Source organism: Mustelus asterias, chromosome 12 (genome assembly GCF_964213995.1).
Source record: "Mustelus asterias chromosome 12, sMusAst1.hap1.1, whole genome shotgun sequence".
Lineage (NCBI taxonomy): Eukaryota > Metazoa > Chordata > Chondrichthyes > Carcharhiniformes > Triakidae > Mustelus > Mustelus asterias.
Genome location: NC_135812.1, coordinates 50,247,231 through 50,268,883, shown reverse-complemented (window position 1 = coordinate 50,268,883; position 21,653 = coordinate 50,247,231). Strand labels below are relative to the sequence as shown.

The 21,653-nt window shown below is 47.6% G+C and overlaps 1 protein-coding gene across 5 annotated transcripts in view; it reads left to right on the top strand.

Moving 5' to 3' along the window:
- Nucleotides 1–21,653, top strand: part of camkk1a (calcium/calmodulin-dependent protein kinase kinase 1, alpha a) — a 319,694-nt gene that overhangs the window by 262,915 nt on the left and 35,126 nt on the right. For all 5 annotated transcript variants that reach the window (XM_078225193.1, XM_078225192.1, XM_078225195.1 and 2 more), the window contains exons 7-10: nucleotides 3,899–4,032; nucleotides 4,943–4,979; nucleotides 15,576–15,597; nucleotides 15,971–16,059. In XM_078225193.1, coding sequence (XP_078081319.1) covers nucleotides 3,899–4,032; nucleotides 4,943–4,979; nucleotides 15,576–15,597; nucleotides 15,971–16,059 — 282 coding nt within the window. The remainder of the gene's footprint in view (nucleotides 1–3,898; nucleotides 4,033–4,942; nucleotides 4,980–15,575; nucleotides 15,598–15,970; nucleotides 16,060–21,653) is intronic.

The following is a 21,653-nucleotide window of genomic DNA, read 5'->3' as shown; positions in this document are numbered from 1 at the left end:
ATAGACCTTGGAAATGCCTGAGATAATTTCACAGGCTGGTTTAACTGCCCTGTTCGACACCACAGTTAGTTTGCTACTATAAATATCTACACATAAGGTATCACACTGGGGAGGGAGGATTATAAAACTGGCTTGTATTTCCGCTCACTGTCACATGATCCTGGAACGCTGTTAGCCTTTCAGAGCAGCTGCCTGATGACTGGCCTTGTAGAATTTTGATGGCTGACTTGACTGACCTATGCCCTTGGAATGTTTGGGTGCAAGGTCAGGAATGGTCTCTGTTCCATTTCCATTGCCCAAGGATTCCTGGGGCTACACATGAGGATTGATGTGGGTCTGTGTTTGGGTAGAGCTGCATCCCATATATGTAACTGAGATAGGGACCTGGGTTCGATTCCCGGCTTGGGTCACTGTCTGTGCCTGCGTGGGTTTCCTCCGGGTGCTCCGGTTTCCTCCCACAGTCCAAAGATGTGCGGGTTAGGTTGATTGGCCATGCTAAAATTGCCCTTAGTGTCCTGAGGTGCGTAGGTTAGAGGGATTAGTGGGTAAATGTGTAGGGATATGGGGGTAGGGCCTGGGTGGGATTGTGGTCGGCGCAGACTCGATGGGCCGAATGGCCTCTTTCTGTACGGTAGGGATTCTATGATTCTATGAGAGGGGAAAATACCTGTTCCCCTCCCACCCCACCCCCACGATTTCCTATTGGAAAATCCATGGCATTCCTAAACACAGGAATGCCAATTTTAACTCTGGGTGAAAGGTTCATGGTCGGTTAGTATTCACCAACAAAAGTCTTCGACAATTGAACTCCCGGGCCTCATTACCATAAACCAGGCCCAACCTCAACTGAACCTAGCAGGAATACCACGAATGTTGATCATTGGGAGCAAAGGGAATGTGGAAGGAGACTTTGGTCTCTCTTGTCTGTGCTCTCCACAACCTCCCCTGCCCTTCCCCCAACCCAAGGATTCCTTGTGGGGCTTGGAGAAGCAGTCCTCTGTTACCTGGTCAGCAGGTGAGAGATCACAGCATCTGCTCTGTACAGACAAGCATCCCACGCTATCTTAATCTACATTGCTTGTACGATGCAATCCCTGAAATCCTTGCAAAATTTGGTTCACCACCCTTGAAAAATTCTGAGGGCTTAAGAAATGGCTGTCTGTGAAACTGCAAAAGACCCATGTGTGTATTAATAGATTCATCACCTGACCCAAGTTACAGACGGGCATTTGTCATACCTAAGTTTGAAAGATCTGGCCTCCTGACAACATTGTGAACAGAACCCCATGGTGGCAGAGTCTGGGGTGGATTACTTCCCAATACCTGATCTGCAGTTACCTTATTATCCCCCATCTTCTTGCACTACCCTCTGACTTTGGTACAACCACAATGGGGGTAGCCCGATTGCTCTGTTCTACTTTAGAGATGATGGGCCAAATCTTCAGCAGGATCGTGAAGACTGGATGAATGACTGAGATGTGCATTGGGACCCTGTGGAGGTCCTGACACATGGACTTCTCCTTAGGAATTGCCGGGATGTTTTAACATCCGATTGGCAATTCCCCTGCTCCTCAGGACCCTTCACGATTGTCTCTGAATCTCGGATATTGATGAGAAGATTTGGGCCAATATTCTCATTCTTGAGTCTTTTCAGTTGTTGCCCTATTTAGAACAGAAAGTAAAAGATGATGGAGGCCTGCAATAAACTGATCTTGTGTTCATCTAAACCCATACTTTGGTCTTGTATCTTTGAATCTGTTTGCTGTTTTCACTAAACACTTGAGGGTCCTTGCCAATCATGTTGCCTTGCATTGCGAATTTCACTTCTACCTGAAAAAGACTCGTTCCTGTTTGACGGAAGGAACGTTACCCAATTTCTTCCCAGCAAGTCTGGCTTTTCATCCGTCGCTACGATGATGGACAAATTTGCACATCGTTCCTTGTACGTGACTAGAACCAACACACTTTGCATTATGGGGATTTTCTCTCCTCCATAACTTTGATTCCATGTGTAATTTCTCCAGTTGATATTGACTCTACTTTCCATGGTGTAGTGATTCAAGAATCACGGTGACTGATGCCCCTTTGTCAACCTCCATGGGGACTATTTACCCAAGCTCCTTCCAACAAGACATGGACAATGATGCCCTGAAAATTTCTACTCAACATTGCTACACTTGGGATCGTATGGGTCTTAACCAACCATCGTCAATCTGGTGCTGTTCAGAAAATGTATACAGTGACTGCCTTATCCTCCAGCTTGCAATTTCTCCACTTACCATCTTCTGACATACCTTAGCAAGACGACCCTTCTTGTCGATGTCGCACTGTGCCTTCAGAAGTGGACCAACTTTGTGCCTAATGTTAGTCTAAACACCTTTTACAGGACTTTGCCATAGCACTGTTGCTACTAACTTGGTATAGGGCCTTCTGCTTACTCAGCTACAACTTGCTTCAGCAGACAACTCTGACTTTCCCCGAGTCACATCCTGCCATGTCCATGGACAATACTGTGTCAAATTTTAACTTTTCCAGCGTCCGCAACTCATTCAAATGCAGTCATTCTTTAAACCATACAGCTGTGCACAGGCCCCCTGATGGGGAAACACATGATAGGATGGAGCGTTAAAAAAAGAAATAATTGGATCTTGTCACAAAGGGACAGCAATAATCATGGGACATATGGACTGGAAAAATCAGATGGTCAAAGGTAGCCTAGATAAGTTCTTAGAATGTTTTTGGGATAGTTTCTTAGAACAGCATGTTCTGGAACCAAACGGACAGCAGGCTATACCAGGCCTGGTATTGTACAACGAAATGGGAGTAATTAATGATCTCATAATGAAGATGCCTCTACTAGATAGCAGTGACTATAATGTGACTGAATTTTACACTCAATTTTAGGGAGAGAGGAGTGGGTCAGAGACTATGTTTTTAAACTTAAATAAGGGCAAATATGAGGGCATGAAAGCAGAGCTGGCTAAAGAGAACTGGCAAACTAATTTAAGTGATAGGCCAGAAATATAAAAACAGACAGTAAGAGTTCTATAAATATTTCAAAAAGGATAGAGTTAACAAAGTGAGTGTTGGTCCTATAGAAAGTGAGTCTGGAGAATTGATAATGGAAAACAAGGAGGTGGCAGATGAATTGAATAGTTAGAATTCAGGAAGTGGAAGGGAGGGAGGAACTCCGGAAAATTCCAATCAGCTAGGTTCGATTCCTGGCTTGGGTCACTGTCTGTGTGGAGTTGGCACGTTCTCCCTGTGTCTGCATGGCTTTCCTTCGGGTGCTCCAGTTTCCTCCCACAGTCCGAAAGGTGTGTTGGTTAGGTGCATTGGCCATGCTAAATGCTCCCTCACTGTACCCGAACAGGTGCCAGTGTGGCGACTAGGGGATTTTCACAGTAACTTCATTGCGGTGTTAATGTAAGCCCACTTGTGACATCAATATAAAACTTTAATTCAATTGCCCAACTGAACTAGTTTTATCCAGTTTTGATTTATATACGCACATACATAAATGGTGACAGGAGGGTGCTATCACATTGGAAATGTATAGCAGGCCAATCAGTGTCTGGAAGGAGCATCTGGTCAATGTTTTGGAGCAGGATTACATTAGCAGAGTGAAGTAGAAGGATCTTGGTTGAAATTTTAGCCTATTGGGCCAGATGACCTTAGCTCGCCTGCCAAGTCAGACCCTGTGCTGAGAACTCATTTTTGCAAAATGAAACCCGTAGTTCCTTATTCGTAGCTTTCATATTGGTCCCATCGTGTTGCATAATCATTAAACTGCTCCTACAATACTTGGCCATGTTTGTGGTAGTCTGTGTTGAAGAAAGCTCATTAAAGTCATTACTTCCATCTGATATGATGCCTCATTGTTTGCCCTGGGCTACAGGTCGTCCACCTCCTCGAGGATCAAAGTCCCCATCTAGTCAACAGCCGAAAGCCCCAGCACCCCTGGAGAGAGTGTACCAGGAAATAGCCATCCTGAAGAAACTTGACCATCCTAACATTGTCAAGCTGATAGAGGTGAGTTGCTTAGTCATAAACCTGCGGGCAATAATAGATAGGTGCGCTTTATTTTCACACCAAGCTCAGGCTGAACTGGTTCATGAGTTTGCCAAACTGATATAGAGCGAGATTCACAGCAGTTAGCACTGCTGCCTCACAGCGCCAGGACCTGGATTCGATTCCTGGCTTAAGGTCACTATCTGTGCGGAGTCTGCATGTTCTCTCCATGTCTACGTGGGTTTCCTCTGGGTGCTCCTATTTCCTCCCACAGCCCAAAAGGTGTGCTGGTTAGCCGCATTGGCCATGCTAAATTCTCCCTCGGTGTACCCGAATAGGCATCGGAGTGTGGCGACTAGGGGATTTTCACAGTAACTTCATGGCAGTGTTAATTTAAGCCTACTTGTGACACTAATAAATTAACTTTAAACCCTTCTTGGGAAAGCTGAAGCAGCAGCTCAGAGAGGGAGCAACCTGACTGCTTGTAATGGTTCCCGGCTCGTGGCTGCACCGTATTGTGGCTGCTGGTACATGTGCTTGTGTGGGCAATCTTAGAAACATTCCTCAGGTGTGACCATACAATCGGAGCTGTCACCTGAGACGTTAAACCAAGGCTTCATTTGTGATTTCAGATGGGTGTAATGGATCCTGTGGCATTATATCCAAGTGTGGGGGGAGGGAAAGGAGGGGCACTGTTGTTCAGCCAGTGTGCTGGGACAATATTTATCCCTCAACAACATTACTCAAATAAATTCTCATCTTGCTGGGATCTTGCTGTATATAAGTTGTCTGCTGGATTTTCCACAAACAGTGAATATGCTTCAAAAGCACATCATTGGCTGTAGAAAACTCGGTGGAATGCTCAGATTGTGTAAGGTGCTATATAAATGCAAATCTCTTTCCCATATGCATTTCCGCACTTATATTTCAGGTTCTAGATGATCCCAATGAAGACCATCTCCACATGGGTAGGTGTTTTATTTTGGCATTACCTCATGCCACGGTAATGCTGTTGTATTGTAGCACAAAGTGTTTGTCAATCTGATAAAAATCATCCATATTTCCACACCTGGCTGTGCTGTAGGGCAATAGCCTCACCTAGTTACAAGATGGCAGCCAGGGAGAACTCATGGAGAATCATAGAAATCATAGAAACCCTACAGTGCAGAAGGAGGCCATTCGGCCCATCGAGTCTGCACCGACCACAATCCCACCCAGGCCCTACCCCCACAAAGGACAAAGAAAATTACAGCGCAAGAACAGGCCCTTCGGCCCTCCAAACCGGCACCGACCATGCTGCCCAACTTAACTAAAACCCCCTACCCTTCTGGGGACCATATCCCTCTACCCATCCTTTTCATGTATTTGTCAAGACGCCCCTTAAAAGTCACTACCGTATCCACTTCCATTATCTCCCCCGGCAACGAGTTCCAGGCACCCAGCACGCTCTGTGTAAAAAAACCTGCCTTGTACATCTCCTTTAAACCGTGCCTCTCACATCTTAAACCTATGCCCCCTAGTGATTGACTCTTCTACCCTGGAAAAGAGCTTCTGACTATCCACTCTGTCCATCCTCTCATAATCTTGTAGACTTCTATCAGGTCGCCGCTCAACCTCCATCGTTCCAGTGAGAACAAACCAAGTTTCTCCAACCTCTCCCCATAGCTAATGCCCTCCATACCAAGCAACATCCTGGTAAATCTTTTCTGTACCCTCTCCAAAGCCTCCACATCCTTCTGGTAGTGTGGCGACCAGAATTGAACACGATATTCCAAGTGCGGCCTAACTAAGGTTCTAACTAGTTAGGACACCCCCCCCCCCCCCCCCCCCCAACCACCACCACCACCACCAGACAACAATCGGCCTTCCCCCGCTACCACCAGACAATGATCAGCCCTCCCCTCCCCCCACCAGCCCTCCTCTATAAAACTGCAACATGACTTGCCAATTTTTAAACTCAATGCCGATGAAAGCAAGCATGCCGTATGCCTTCTTGACTACCTTCTCCACCTGCATTGCCACTTTCAGTGACCTGTGTATCTGTACACCCAGATCCCTTTGCCTATCAATACTCTTAAGGGTTCTGCCATTTACTGTATATTTCCTATCTGTATTAGACCTTCCAAAATGCATTACCTCACCGTTTGTCCGGATTAAACTCCATCTGCCATCTCTCCGCCCAAGTCTCCAACCGATCTATATCCTAGTCTCCAACCGATCTATATCCTATATGCAATGTGCAAAATCTAATTCAATGAATAACAGAACTGAAGTGCTCCTCTGACAATGTCCCCCTCAGTCTCTGATGTCCCTCTCAGTCTCTGATGTCCCTCTCAGTCTCTGATGTCCCTCTCAGTCTCTGCGATGTCCCTCTCAGTCTCTGCGATGTCCCTCTCAGTCTCTGCGATGTCCCTCTCAGTCTCTGATGTCCCTCTCAGTCTCTGATGTCTCTCAGTCTCTGTGATGTCTCTCAGTCTCTGCGATGTCCCTCTCAGTCTCTGCGATGTCCCTCTCAGTCTCTGATGTCCCTCTCAGTCTCTGATGTCCCTCTCAGTCTCTGCTGTCCCTCTCAGTCTCTGCTGTCCCTCTCAGTCTCTGATGTCCCTCTCAGTCTCTGCGATGTCCCGCTCAGTCTCTGATGTCCCTCTCAGTCTCTGTGATGTCCCTCTCAGTCTCTGATGTCCCTCTCAGTCTCTGATGTCCCTCTCAGTCTCTGATGTCCCTCTCAGTCTCTGCGATGTCCCTCTCAGTCTCTGCTGTCCCCCTCAGTCTCTGCTGTCCCCCTCAGTCTCTGATGTCCCTCTCAGTCTCTGATGTCCCTCTCAGTCTCTGATGTCCCTCTCAGTCTCTGCGATGTCCCTCTCAGTCTCTGATGTCCCCCTCAGTCTCTGATGTCCCTCTCAGTCTCTGATGTCCCTCTCAGTCTCTGATGTCCCTCTCAGTCTCTGATGTCCCTCTCAGTCTCTGATGTCCCTCTCAGTCTCTGCGATGTCCCTCTCAGTCTCTGATGTCCCTCTCAGTCTCTGCTGTCCCCCTCAGTCTCTGATGTCCCTCTCAGTCTCTGATGTCCCTCTCAGTCTCTGATGTCCCTCTCAGTCTCTGATGTCCCTCTCAGTCTCTGATGTCCCTCTCAGTCTCTGCGATGTCCCCCTCAGTCTCTGATGTCCCTCTCAGTCTCTGTGATGTCCCTCTCAGTCTCTGTGATGTCCCTCTCAGTCTCTGCTGTCACTCTCAGTCTCTGCTGTCCCTCTCAGTCTCTGCTGTCCCTCTCAGTCTCTGATGTCCCTCTCAGTCTCCGATGTCTCTCAGTCTCTGTGATGTCTCTCTCAGTCTCCGATGTCCCTCTCAGTCTCTGTGATGTCCCTCTCAGTCTCTGCTGTCCCTCTCAGTCTCTGCTGTCCCTCTCAGTCTCTGCTGTCCCTCTCAGTCTCTGATGTCCCTCTCAGTCTCTGATGTCCCTCTCAGTCTCTGATGTCCCTCTCAGTCTCTGCGATGTCCCTCTCAGTCTCTGATGTCCCTCTCAGTCTCTGCGATGTCCCTCTCAGTCTCTGCTGTCCCTCTCAGTCTCTGATGTCCCTCTCAGTCTCTGATGTCCCCCTCAGTCTCCGATGTCTCTCTCAGTCTCTGATGTCTCTCTCAGTCTCTGATGTCTCTCTCAGTCTCCGATGTCTCTCAGTCTCTGTGATGTCTCTCTCAGTCTCCGATGTCCCTCTCAGTCTCTGTGATGTCCCTCTCAGTCTCTGCTGTCCCTCTCAGTCTCTGCTGTCCCTCTCAGTCTCTGCTGTCCCTCTCAGTCTCTGCTGTCCCTCTCAGTCTCTGCTGTCCCTCTCAGTCTCTGCTGTCCCTCTCAGTCTCTGCTGTCCTTCTCAGTCTCTGATGTCCCTCTCAGTCTCTGATGTCCCTCTCAGTCTCTGATGTCCCTCTCAGTCTCTGCGATGTCCCTCTCAGTCTCTGATGTCCCTCTCAGTCTCTGCGATGTCCCTCTCAGTCTCTGATGTCCCTCTCAGTCTCTGATGTCCCTCTCAGTCTCTGCGATGTCCCTCTCAGTCTCTGCTGTCCCTCTCAGTCTCTGATGTCCCTCTCAGTCTCTGATGTCCCCCTCAGTCTCCGATGTCTCTCTCAGTCTCTGATGTCCCTCTCAGTCTCTGATGTCCCTCTCAGTCTCCGATGTCTCTCAGTCTCTGTGATGTCTCTCTCAGTCTCCGATGTCCCTCTCAGTCTCTGTGATGTCCCTCTCAGTCTCTGATGTCCCTCTCAGTCTCTGATGTCCCTCTCAGTCTCTGATGTCCCTCTCAGTCTCTGATGTCCCTCTCAGTCTCTGCGATGTCCCTCTCAGTCTCTGATGTCCCTCTCAGTCTCTGCGATGTCCCTCTCAGTCTCTGATGTCCCTCTCAGTCTCTGCGTTGTCCCTCTCAGTCTCTGCTGTCCCTCTCAGTCTCTGCGATGTCCCTCTCAGTCTCTGCGATGTCCCTCTCAGTCTCTGATGTCCCTCTCAGTCTCCGATGTCTCTCTCAGTCTCCGATGTCTCTCTCAGTCTCCGATGTCTCTCTCAGTCTCTGCGATGTCCCTCTCAGTCTCTGCGATGTCCCTCTCAGTCTCCGATGTCTCTCTCAGTCTCTGCGATGTCCCTCTCAGTCTCTGCGATGTCCCTCTCAGTCTCTGCGATGTCCCTCTCAGTCTCTGCGATGTCCCTCTCAGTCTCTGCGATGTCCCTCTCAGTCTCTGCGATGTCCCTCTCAGTCTCTGCGATGTCCCTCTCAGTCTCTGCGATGTCCCTCTCAGTCTCTGCTGACCTCCCTCTCAATTGCTGCCAATGTCTGTCTGTCTCCTCCTGGTTTCCTGAGAGTATATTCAGTATTGGCTTGGAGAGAATGTTGGCGAGGGGTGTGAGGTGTGTGAGCTCAGTGATAAGAGGCTGAGACAACTCCTACAATCTTTTGGGCTAGAGCAATTGTGTAGAATTGAGGCAGTGATTTAGAATACAGTAATATTGATATTATTGAATCTGTTGAGCTTTCCAGCAAACCCTTCATATTGTTTCTTAACTTGGTAATGTGGCGATGTCACAAAGTGCCATCTCACTGGTCAATAGACAACCCTGTCATTCAGCTACTTGGACTTGCCACAGATTCACCCAAGTGATGCTGGGAGTTAAAGGGTTAAATTACGGGAACAGCTTTTATCAGCTTAGCTGGTATTCTCTTGAGTTTAGAGTGGTGAACTAATCAGGGTGTTTAAAAGAAGAAGAAGGTTGAATCCAGGGAAGAGGGGACATTGCTCAACCTTAGAGTGTGGGGATCCAGGAATCACCTTTTCCTTTGTAGGCATGTGAAAACATTGGACCTTTCTCCCCCAAAGGGCTGTGGATGCGGAAGTCAATTGGATCTTCCAAGACTAGATGGATAGACTTTTATACAGTGTGAAGGGATAGAGTCATAGGGCCCGATTTTACCATTTTCATTCTAAGTGCTGAATCGGGGTGTAATTCAGATCCGACTTGGAAATCTGCTTTCAGGCGCCCCCATACACACTCAGCCTGAAAAAGACATCTCCAGCCCCATTCGCGCTGTGGGCGGGGCTTAGCATGGCCGAAACAATCGGAGCTCTGAACTGCGCATGCGCAGTTGGAAAAAAATTTGAAAAAGCGTGCCCGTGTCAGATCGCTCCCGAGGCGGAGAAAGCGGCCCGGGAGCGAAAAGCGGGAGCAATGGCCCCCACACACATCGCTGTCCCCCTTATCAACCCCCCCCCACTATCCATACACATCACTGTCCTCCTTATCCACCCCCCCCCCCACTATCCATACACATCACTGTCCCCCTTATCAACCCCCCCCACTATCCATACACATCACTGTCCCCCTTATCAACCCCCCCCACTATCCATACACATCACTGTCCCCCTTATCCACCCTCCCCCACTATCCATACACATCACTGTCCCCCTTATCAACCCCCCCCACTATCCATACACATCACTGTCCCCCTTATCAACCCCCCCCACTATCCATACACATCACTGTCCCCCTTATCCACCCTCCCCCACTATCCATACACATCACTGTCCCCCTTATCCACCCTCCCCCACTATCCATACACATCACTGTCCCCCTTATCCACCCTCCCCCACTATCCATACACATCGCTGTCCCCCTTATCAACCCCCCCCACTATCCATACACATCACTGTCCCCCTTATCCACCCTCCCCCACTATCCATACACATCACTGTCCCCCTTATCCACCCTCCCCCACTACCCAGACACATCACTGTCCCCCTTATCAACCCCCCCCCACTATCCATACACATCACTGTCCTCCTTATCCACCCCCCCCCCCCACTATCCATACACATCACTGTCCCCCTTATCAACCCCCCCCCACTACCCAGACACATCACTGTCCTCCTTATCCACCCCCCCCACTATCCATACACATCACTGTCCCCCTTATCAACCCCCCCACTACCCAGACACATCACTGTCCTCCTTATCCACCCCCCCCACTACCCATACACATCACTGTCCCCCTTATCAACCCCCCCCACTACCCATACACATCACTATCCCCCTTATCAACCCCCCCCACTATCCATACACATCACTGTCCCCCTTATCCACCCCCCCCCCACTACCCACACACATCACTGTCCTCCTTATCCACCTGCCCGCTACCCACACACACATCACTGTCCCTCTTATCCCCCCACCCGCTACCCACACACATCGCTGTCCCCCTTATCTACCCCCCATTGCCACCCCTGCCCTCCCCTCCCCCCCCCCACCGATCGCCCGCAGAGTGGCAGCGGACCCCCCTGCCCCAGCCCCCCCCCCCCCCCCCCCCCCACCAGAGATCCATCTGCCCCCCCAACCAGTGAGCGATTGGGCCTCTCTCCTCCCACACCCCCACACCCCCAGACAATGATCTGGCCTCACTCCCCCTCCCCCAGAGAATGGTCTGGCCTCACTCAACCCCCCCCTCCGCCACCCAGAGGAACATCTGACCTGCCTCCTCCTCCTTCCCCACCAGACAACGATCAACCTTCCCCCTCCCCCCCCGACCATCAGACAACAATCAGCCCTCCACCCCTCCCCACCAGACAACGATCAGCCCTCCCCTCCACCAGAGATACATCTGACCCGCCTCCTCCTCCTTCCCCCCAACCCCCCCAACCAGACAACGATCTGGCCTCACTCTTTCTCTCCCCCCCCCCCCCCCCCCTCCACCACCCCCACCACTGATCTGAGTCAGAGAGCCATTGGAAGTTCTGAACGCGCTCTTCAGAAGCTGGAGCGCCCAATTCAGACTTTTATTCAGCAGGTCCATTATGGCGCGGTTCCGGATTGGCAAACGCGGTGGTAAAGGGGGAAATGCTGATAGAGTTGGCAGGCAGTTCATTAATTCAATTTAAATGCATGCAAATGGTAAAATCGGGCCCATAGAGTCCCTACAGTGCAGAAGGAGGCCATTTGGCCCATCAAGTCTGCACCAGCCACATTCTCTGATTTGGATGAGAATATAGGGGGCATGTTTAGTAAGTTTGCAGATGACACCAAAATTGGTGGCATAGTGGACAGTGAAGAAAGTTATCTCCAACGGGATCTTGATCAATAGGGTCAGTGGGCCGACGAATAGCTTTTGGTAGATTGAACCAGGGCAGGACTTACTCAGTTAATGGTAGGGCGTTGGGGAGAGTTACAGAACAAAGAGATCTAGGGGTACATGTTCATAGCTCCTTGAAAGTGGAGTCACAGGTGGACAGAGTGGTGAAGAAGGCATTCGGCATGCTTGGTTTCATCGGTCAGAACATTGAATACAGGAGTTGGGACGTCTTGTTGAAGTTGTACAAGACCTTGGTAAGGCCACACTTGGAATACTGTGTGCCATTCTGGTCACCCTATTATAGAAAGGATATTATTAAACTAGAAAGAGTGCAGAAAAGATTTACTAGGATGCTACCGGGACTTGATGGATTGAGTTATAAGGAGAGGCTGAATAGACTGGGACTTTTTTCTCTGGAGCTAGGAGGCTGAGGAGTGACCTTATCGAAGTCTATAAAATAATGAGGGGCATAGACAAGCTAGATAGTCAATATCTTTTCCCAGAGATAGGGGAGTCTAAAACTAGAGGGCATAGGTTTAAGGTGAGAGGGGAGAGATACAAAAGTGTCCAGAGGGGAAATGTTTTCACACACAGGGTGGTGAGTGTCTGGAACAAGCTGCCAGAGGTAGTAGTAGAGGCGGGTACAATTTTATCTTTTAAAAAGCATTTAGACAGTTACATGGGTACGATGGGTATAGAGGGATATGGGCCAAATGCGGGCAATTGGGATTAGCTTAGGGGTTTTAATAAAAAAGGGCAGCATGGACAAGTTGGGCTGAAGGGCCTGTTTCCATGCTGTAAACCTCTATGACTCTATTCCATCCCAGGCCCTATCCCCATAACTCCAGATACTTACCCTGATAACCCCCCTGACACCTAGGGTCAGTTTAGCATGGCCAATCAACCTAACCCATACATCTTTGGAGTGTAGGGAGAAACCAGAGCACCCGGAGAAAACCTAAGCAGAGAATGTGCAGATTCCGCACAGGCAATGACCCGAGGCCGGAATTGAACCTGGATCCCAGCGCTGTGAAGCAGCAGTGCTAACTACTGTGCCAAGGTGGGTAACTGGAGTTGAGGTGCAGATCATTGCTCTCACCCTCAGGGGGAAGCCCAGTACCCCAATCTTAACCACTCCTCTACATGGAAAACATGGTGGGCGAAGGGGAGGGGAATCAGGGAATTTTACCACCTCCTGATTGGAGTACTGACCATTCCAGCAACTTGAGGTATCAGCAGAATCCCCACAGGTGTCCCTGTTTGAGGGAAAGAGCCTAACTGGGGCCCACTCTCCCCTTTATTCAGTATTCTGTCGGTGCTGTTAGTCCCAGTCTCACCTCAAAGTCAGAAAAGAGGTGAAACCCCATTGCAGAGATTTATCCAGTGCTTTACTGAGGGAGTGCTGCACTGTCCTCCAAATGTGCTGTTAAACCATGCTCCCCAGCTGCTCTCTCAGGTGAATGGAAAATATCCCTTGACACTATTTCATAGAAGAATTGGGGGAATTATCCCCAGTGTCCTGGCCAATGTCAATCCCTCAACCAACATCATTGAAGCAGCCTATGTGACCATTATCACATTGTTGTTTGTTGGAGCTTACTGTGTATTGGTTTGCACCAAGGGCATAACAGCAATGATTATGCTTCGAATCATCGAACCATACAGCGTAGAAGAGGCCCTTCGGCCCATCAAGTCCACACCAACACACAAGAAACACCTGGACTCCCACCTAATCCCATCTGCCAGCACTTGGCCCATAGCCCTGAATGCTATGATGTGCCAAGTGCTCATCATTAAAGGACGTGAGGCAACCCGCCTCCACCACCCTCCCTGGCAGCACATTCCAGACCGTCACCACCCTCTGGGTAAAAAGTTTTTTCCTCTCATCCCCCCTAAACTTCCCGCCCCTCACCTTGAACGTATATCCCCTTGTAACTCACCCTTCAACTAAGGGGAATGGCTGCTCCCTAGCCACTCTGCCCATGTCCCTCATAATCTTGTACACCTCGATCAGTTCACCCCTCAACCTTCTCTGCTCCAACAAAAACAACCCAAGCCTATCCAATCTCTCTTCAGAACTTAAATGTTCCAACCAGGGAGCATCCTGGTAAATCACCTCTGCACCTCCTCCAGTGCATTTACATCCTTCCTATAATGTGGTGACCAGAACTGCACACAGTACTCCAGCTGTGGCCTCACCAAAGTTCTATTCAACTCCAACGTGACATTCCTGCTTTTGTAATCTATGCCTCAATTGATAAAGGCAAGTGTCAGAAGCACTTCATTGGTTGTTTAGCTCTTTGGAACATCCTGTGGTCATGAGATATCAGACTTTATTTTCCTGCCTGTTCTGTTTTGGTGCCTCTGGCTTTACCTTTTCCTCTGTCAGCTCTTTATTATCCTGGGGTCTTTGAGTGTTGAATTTGCAATTTGGTGATGTGGATCATCCACCCACAATTCACCCCATTCAGTTTTCCTCTGCGTTGGCCGGCAGATCGCCAATCATTGCCGCCCACATCGCGCCCTCACCACAGCTGAATTCTGCCCCCTTTGTATCAGGAGTTTGGTGTTTCCATGTTTCCAGGAAGAGGGAGTGGCAGCCCTGGAGGGTGCCATGAATCTGCTTCCACCAACACTGACAGGCAGAGGCTCCACAGTCCCAGGCCTGGGCAGCAATGACATAAACAACAAAGCTTTGACAAAGGGTCATCTGGACTCGAAACATCAGCTCTTTTCTCTCCTTACAGATGCTGCCAGACCTGCTGAGATTTTCCAGCATTTTCTCTTTTGGTTTCAGATTCCAGCATCCACAGTAATTGTTTTCATGACATAAACAATGATATCTGCTGCAAAGATTCCTGGTACACCAGAAGGCTGGCACTGCCAGTGGCAGCAATGGCCTTCACATTCTTCATTTCCACCAGCTTCCAGCTGGTTCTATGGGGAGGGAAAACTAGAGGGGGCAACTGGGACCACTGTGGCTTCATTCTCCACTCCTCCAGTCAGCTAACAGTGGGCTGCCGAATGGCCTTCTCCAGGCCGGCTTCCCCACTGGCATCTGTTTTCCAGCCACAAGACTTGGCGGCTATTTCTGTTATGTCGGGAACTCGGAAGAAGCCACATGAACCAATTGATCTGTGCTTCCTAATGATCTTTCCAGTGAAATGACTGTAACCGACGGATCTGAGAGCAATCTCCAGGCAGTTAAATCTCAGAGGTTGTGTAAAACTATAAATATACTCAGATCCAAACCACACGCAATGAAGTTATGAAGTAAATGAACAGACAAAGCATTAATAAACACTTCTACAGACATTGAGCATCTTAGTAGGTGAGAAAATGATCTTGTGTGCATGAAGTTCTTCTGTCTGTTAGCTTAGCAAGTGTAATGTTGTGTGACATGGGCTTGTTAACAGGTTTGCTGCTTGTTTCTGGGTTGAATCTGGTTATTTGTTCAGTACTTGTTAACACACTCAATTTATATCAAGCATTTGTTGTCGTGTCGAGTACTTGTAAACATCTTCAATATGTGTTCAAGTGGCTTATTGCCTATTTTGGAGCGTGTTTATTACTTATTCACTTGCTCGATATGTGTTTACATGTTCGATACTGGCCCTACATGTTTGTTACTTGTGAAAGTCTTTGACTCATGCTGACATGTTCATTCGAAACATCGCAGCTTCACAAGGCTGTGAAATCAATGTTTAATCAGTACAAACCTACACTTTTTACAATTTGTTTCCACATTCAGATTTGGTGGGAACAAGGAGGAAGCAGGAAAAATGTGAGGGAAGTGTTCAAACAAATTCTAAAGGGAAAATCCAGACATCCAAAGAAATAGACTAGATCAAATGTTGTAGAAAATTAAGGATAAAATGAATAAAATCTGAATCTTGTTCCTTTATTAAACAGAATCCATTTTTGTTTGAATTTCAATAATCATTCATCTTCTTTTTCTTTCAGTGTTTGAACTCATGAGCAAAGGGTAAGTTTTGAATCATTATTCACCCAGCTATTTTCTAAAGTTGTTTGTTGATTTAACTCTCCCTTATGGGCGGCACGGTGGCACAGTGGTTCGTACTGCTGTCTCACAGCGCCAGGGACCCGGGTTCGATTCCCAGCTTGGGTCACTGTCTGTGTGGAGTTTGCACATTCCCTCCGTGTCTGCGTGGGTTTCCTCCAGTTTCCTCCCACAGTCCGAGAGGTGTGCTGGTTGGGTGCATTGGCCATGCTAAATCCTCCCTCAGTGTACCCGGAGTGTGGCGACTAGGGGATTTTCACAGTAACTTCATTAATGTAATCCTACTTGCGACACTAATAAGTGAACTTCAAAACTGTGTTTTCTTGATATTGTTTAGCCCTGTGATGGAGGTACCAACTGATCATTTCTTCTCGGAGCAGCAGGCACATTTTTACTTCAGAGATATCATTCTGGGCATCGAATACCGTGAGTGTTCAATTCTGCATTCCCATAGCAACGGCCAGATTGCACATTTGATATTAATCTTAAAAGCAGCACCACCTTGATGTGGTTTGCTGCTTTATCCCAACAATCAGGTTGTGCGGTTCTTAAACTTTTGATGTCATTTTTTAGCCACCACAGTTAACAGTTATAAACAATGTGAAACTATAGCAACAGATGTGGCCCATTGTTGATATTATCTTGAAATGTTTTTGAAGGAAGCTTTTTTCTTGCCTTTGAATCATGTAGCATTTTGGAATCTTAAAGGTTCAAAAGAGATTGGTTTAAGTTCACAAGTTTGTGTTGTTCTATTTATGTGTGTATACTGTAAAATTAAAGCATTGAATGAGGCCATTCAGCCCATCAAGTCTGCAGCAATTCTTTCAGAGAGCATTATTCCCCCAATACCTATTACTCCCCAATCCTTCTCCGTATGCCTACATTCTTTTCTGTGAAACTTCTATTTGTGATGCTTATTACTACTGCAACAGTTGGCGGCACGGTGGCACAGTGGTTAGCACTGCTGCCTCACAGGGCCAGAGACCTGGGTTTGATTCCCAGCTTGGGTCACTGTCAGTGTGGAGTTTGCACATTCTCCCTGTGTCTGCGTGGTTTTCCTTCAGATGCTCCGGTTTCCTCCCACGATCCAAAAATGCGCAGGTTAGGTGGATTGGCCATGCTAAATTGCCCCTTAGTGTCAGGGGAACTAGCTAGGGTAAATACATGGGGTTATGGAGATAGAACCTGGGTGGGATTTGATCGGTGCAGACTCGATGGGCCAAATGGCTTCCTTCTGCACTGTAGGGATTCTATGACTCTGAGTTCACTAGGCAGTAATGTCCACTGATATTATCGGAGTAGGTTTTTCCATGTATGTTAACGAGGTTATTTTAACACTGGCACAGTGGCTAGTGCTGCTGCCTCACAGCGCCAGAGATCAGGGTTCAATTCCAGTCTTGCGTGACTGCCTGTGTGGAGTTTGCACGTTTTCCCCATGTGTGTGGTAAATTTATATAGGCAGTTTCCAGTATAAATGTGGAGGTAAGGAAGAAAGGTTTGTAGCAAGTAGTCTTTGAATATTTTCTAGACGTTACTTGTTATTTGAAGCATCCTTATTTCCATGGCCTTCCTCCCAACTGTCTCTAATCTCCTTTAGCCCCCAACCCTCCAGTATCCCTGGACTCCTCTAATCGATGGGCCAAATGGCCTAACTCTGCTTCTATATCTTATGGTCTTATCAAGGGTCATGCGGAGAAGGCAGAAGAATGGGGATGAAAATCATATCAGCCATAATTGAATGGCGGAGCAGACCCGATGGGCCGAATGGCCTAATTCTGCTCCTATATCTTATGGTCTAATTCTGCTTCCCGTGCTCTCCCAGCCCTCATTGTTCCACCATTGCCCAGGCTCTGAGTGCTGGAATTTCCTCCTTAAATCTCCTTAAATCAAACAATGACGAGATGTTTTATTGTGCTAAAGGCGCTATAGAACATAGAATATAGAACTTAGAACAGCACAGGAACAGGCCCTTCGGTCCATGATGATGTGCTGAACATGACGCCAAATTAGACTAATCCCTTCTGTCTGCCTTGGACCATATCCCTCTATTCTTCGCATATTGATGTGCTTATCTAAAAGCTTAAACGCCCCTATCGTATCGGCCTCCATCACCACCCTCAGCAGCGCATTCCAGACACCTACCAGTCTCTGTAAAAAAAACTTGCCTCTCACATCCCTTTTGAACTTTCCCCCCTCTCACCTTAAGTGCATGCCCCCAAGTATTAGACATTTCAACTCTAGGAAGATATAAATATAGGATGTTGTCTTGCTGTTGATGTAAAGATCACACAAAGTTCATAAGATATAGGAGCAGAATTGGGCCTTTCGGCCCATCGACTGTGCTCCGCCATTCGATCATGGCTGATACGTTCCTCATCCCCATTTTCCTGTCTTCTCCCCATAACCCTTCAACCCATTACCAATTAAAAATGTCTAATGCCTCCTTAAATTTAATCACTGTCCCAGCAACCACCGCACTTTGGGGTAGCAAATTCCACAGATTCACAACTCTTTGGGAGAAGTAGTTTCTCCTCAACTCTGTTTTAAGTTTGCTGCCCCTTATCCTGCTGGTGACACCACCGTAGTGGGTCGGATCTCAAACAATGACGAGACAGAGTACAGGAATGAGATAGAGAATCTGGTGAACTGGTGTGGCAACAATAATCTTTCCCTCAATGTCAACAAAACGAAGAGATTGTCATCGACTTCAGGAAGCGTAAAGGAGAACATGCCCCTGTCTACATCAATGGGGATGAAGTAGAAAGGGTCGAGAGCTGCAAGTTTTTAGGTGTCCAGATCACCAACAACCTGTCCTGGTCCCCCCCATGCCGACACTATAGTTAAGAAAGCCCACCAACGCCTCTACTTTCTCAGAAGACTAAGGAAATTTGGCACGTCAGCTACAATTCTCACCAACATTTACAGATGCACCGTAGAAAGCATTCTTTCTGGTTGTATCACAGCTTGGTATGGCTCCTGCTCTGCCCAAGACCACAAGGAACTACAAAAGGTCGTGAATGTAGTCCAATCCATCGCGCAAATCAGCCTCCCATCCATTGACTCTGTCTACACTTCCCGCTGCCTCGGCAAAGCAGCCAGCATATTAAGGATCCCACGCACCCCGGACATTTTCTCTTCCACCTTCTTCCTTCGGGAAAAAGATACAAAAGTTTGAGGTCACGTACCAACTGACTCAAGAACAGCTTCTTCCCTGCTGCTGTCAGACTGTTGAATGGACTTAACTTGCATCAAGTTAATCTTTCTCTACACCCTCACTATGACTGTAACACTACATTTTGCACTCTCTCGTTTGCTTCTCTATGAACAGTATGTTTTGTCTGTGTAGCGCACAAGAAACAATACTTTTCACTGTATGTTGATATATGTGACAATAATAAATCAAATCAAATCCCTAAGACTATGACCTCTCGTCCTGACGAAGGTTGGATTATTCTTCCCTAACAATAACAAATTGGATTTTATATCGCAACTTTAATATTGTAAAATGTCCCAGGTGTTACATATGGGTAATATCAAAAAGTTACATTGAGCCGTGTAAGGAGATGTTAGGACAGATGACCAAAAGCCTGATAAAAGAAGTAAGATGTAAGGAGTGTGTAAATGGAGGTGAGAGGTAACAGGGCAGAGATAGTTAGGGAGGGAATTTCTTTAGGGCCTTGGTAGCAGGGACCATCCATGGTGGAATGATTAAAATGAGCGATGTGCAACAGGTTAACGTCAGAGGAGAAACGTCTTAGAGAGCTGTGGGATTGGGGTTGATCCACCAGAAGGAACTCTTCAGTTGTAGGCAATAAAATAAAACAAGATTTACTCCAACTTATAAATCAAAGAAACCAGTTAATAAAGAAATTCCATTACTCCAACACTTGGGGCCTCACCCTGAGCCACTCCAAGCTCCCACAAACCCCAGCAGCAGCTTATTTATACTGAGTCAGCTGGTCAGCTTGCCATTGGTTACATGGTTTACTGGGTCAGCTGGCCCTTACAGCATGTTGCATTGGTCACATTACAACAGATCCAATTGGTTACATTCTAATAACTGGGGGATGTGTCAGAGATCGGAGGGGGTGAGGCCAAGGAGGGATTTGAGAACTCAGAGGAGAATTTTAAATTGGCAGACTGGGAGATTCCGTCAGTCAGTGAGCACAGGGGTGATGGGTGAATATGAATTGGGACAAGGAAGGCAGAGTTTTGGATCAGCTCAAGTTTACAAAGATTATCCATTCCCATCTCCATGCCTGCTCAAACCTTGCTATTGTTTAAACACTCAACCATGCCTTTGTCCCCTCTGGACAACAATTCAAAGGCTATTCTGGCTGCTCTCCCGAGGTGGGCATCTCAGTAATGGTGACTATGATGCTATCATCGATTGCTATAAACCCCATCTAATGTCTTTTAGGGAAGGAAATCTGCCGTCCTTACCCGGTCTGGCCTACATGTGACTCTGGACCCACATCAGTGTGGTTAACTCCTAACTGCCTCTCTGAAATGGCCGAGCAAGTCACTAAGTGGATTGAATTTGTAAAAATTAGCCTATTAAAAAGAAGCCCAAATGCAGGAAGAAACCATTAGAGGTTGTTAAACACCTCAAATTCCGATGATTCATTGTTTTGAAAAATATAAGAGTATTTCTGTTAAACTGATGGGTAATTTGCTATTGTCTGACCCGCTGTTATACTCATCAATCACTCAGAGCTCCTCACTCCACTCTCAGCTTCAGCACTGAACACAGTATTTTCAAACCCACTTCAGTGTGATATTCCCTTTGTTAGCTTGTTCTACGAGGGGTTTTGTGGACTGCAGACCAGATTTCAGAAGTACAGCAAGGGAGAAGAGGAACTTTAAATTGACTGAATGAAAATAAAGGGCACCGTGAGACACTCGCACAACGTCTCTCCTTTAGAAAGAACTTGCATTTATATAGCACCTTTCGTAATGTCCTTATGCATTTCACAGGCACCATAGTCACTGTTGTAAAGTGGGACACACTAATTTTGCACAGCAAGCTCCCACAAGCAGCAATGTGAGAATGACCAGACAATCAGCGCTAGTAATGTCGGGTGAGGGATAAAGATTGACCAGAACTCCAGGAAGAATTTCTCTGTTCTTCTTTGAAATAGTATCACATCCCCGGGAGAGAGTGGTGAGACCGGGATTGATCCCGGATCCCTGGCACTGAGAGGCAGTTGTGCTAATCACTGTGCCACCATGCCGGTGTGGGTTTCCTTCCGGTGTTCCGCTTTCCTCCCACAGTCCAAATATATTCAGGTTAGTTGGATTGGCCATGGTAAATGCACAGGGTCATAGGGCAGGGACTAGGCAGTGGGCCTGGGTGGGCTGCTGTTTCGTAGAGTCGGTGCAAACTCAATGGGCCAGATTACCTCTTTCTGCACCGTAGGGTTTCTATCGTCTTCAGTCAAGTCTTCAGTACTGTTGCTGCAATATTGTCAGGGTCTCTAGTCCATTTCCTAATATCACGTTATGTGAATCAAATTGCCTGAAGACTGTCATCTGTGATGCTGGGGACCTCAGGAGGAGGCTGAGATGGACCATCCAAATACTTCCACAAGGATTCAGTGCTGCAAGGACTTACAGGCTGATAATTAACTTGTTTGGCCACTGTATGCACTCACCTTCCTGAAACAGAGCTTCTGGCTCAGAGGTAATGAACGAAGCAGAAATGGTCGAGAGCTTCAAGTTTTACCAACAACCTGTCCTGGTCCCCCATGCCGACACTATAGTTAAGAAAGCCGACCAACGTTATTTACTTTCTCAGGAGACTAAGGAAATTTGACCTGTCCGCTGCAACTCTCAGCAACTTTTACAGATGCACCATAGAAAGCATTCTTTCTGGTTGTATCACAGCTTGGTATGGCTCCTGCTCTATCCAAGATGGCAAGAAACTGTTTTGTGTGAATGTAACCCGATCCATCATACAAACCAGCTTCCCATCCATTGAATCTGTCTACACTTCCCGTTGCCTCGGAAAAGCAGCCAGC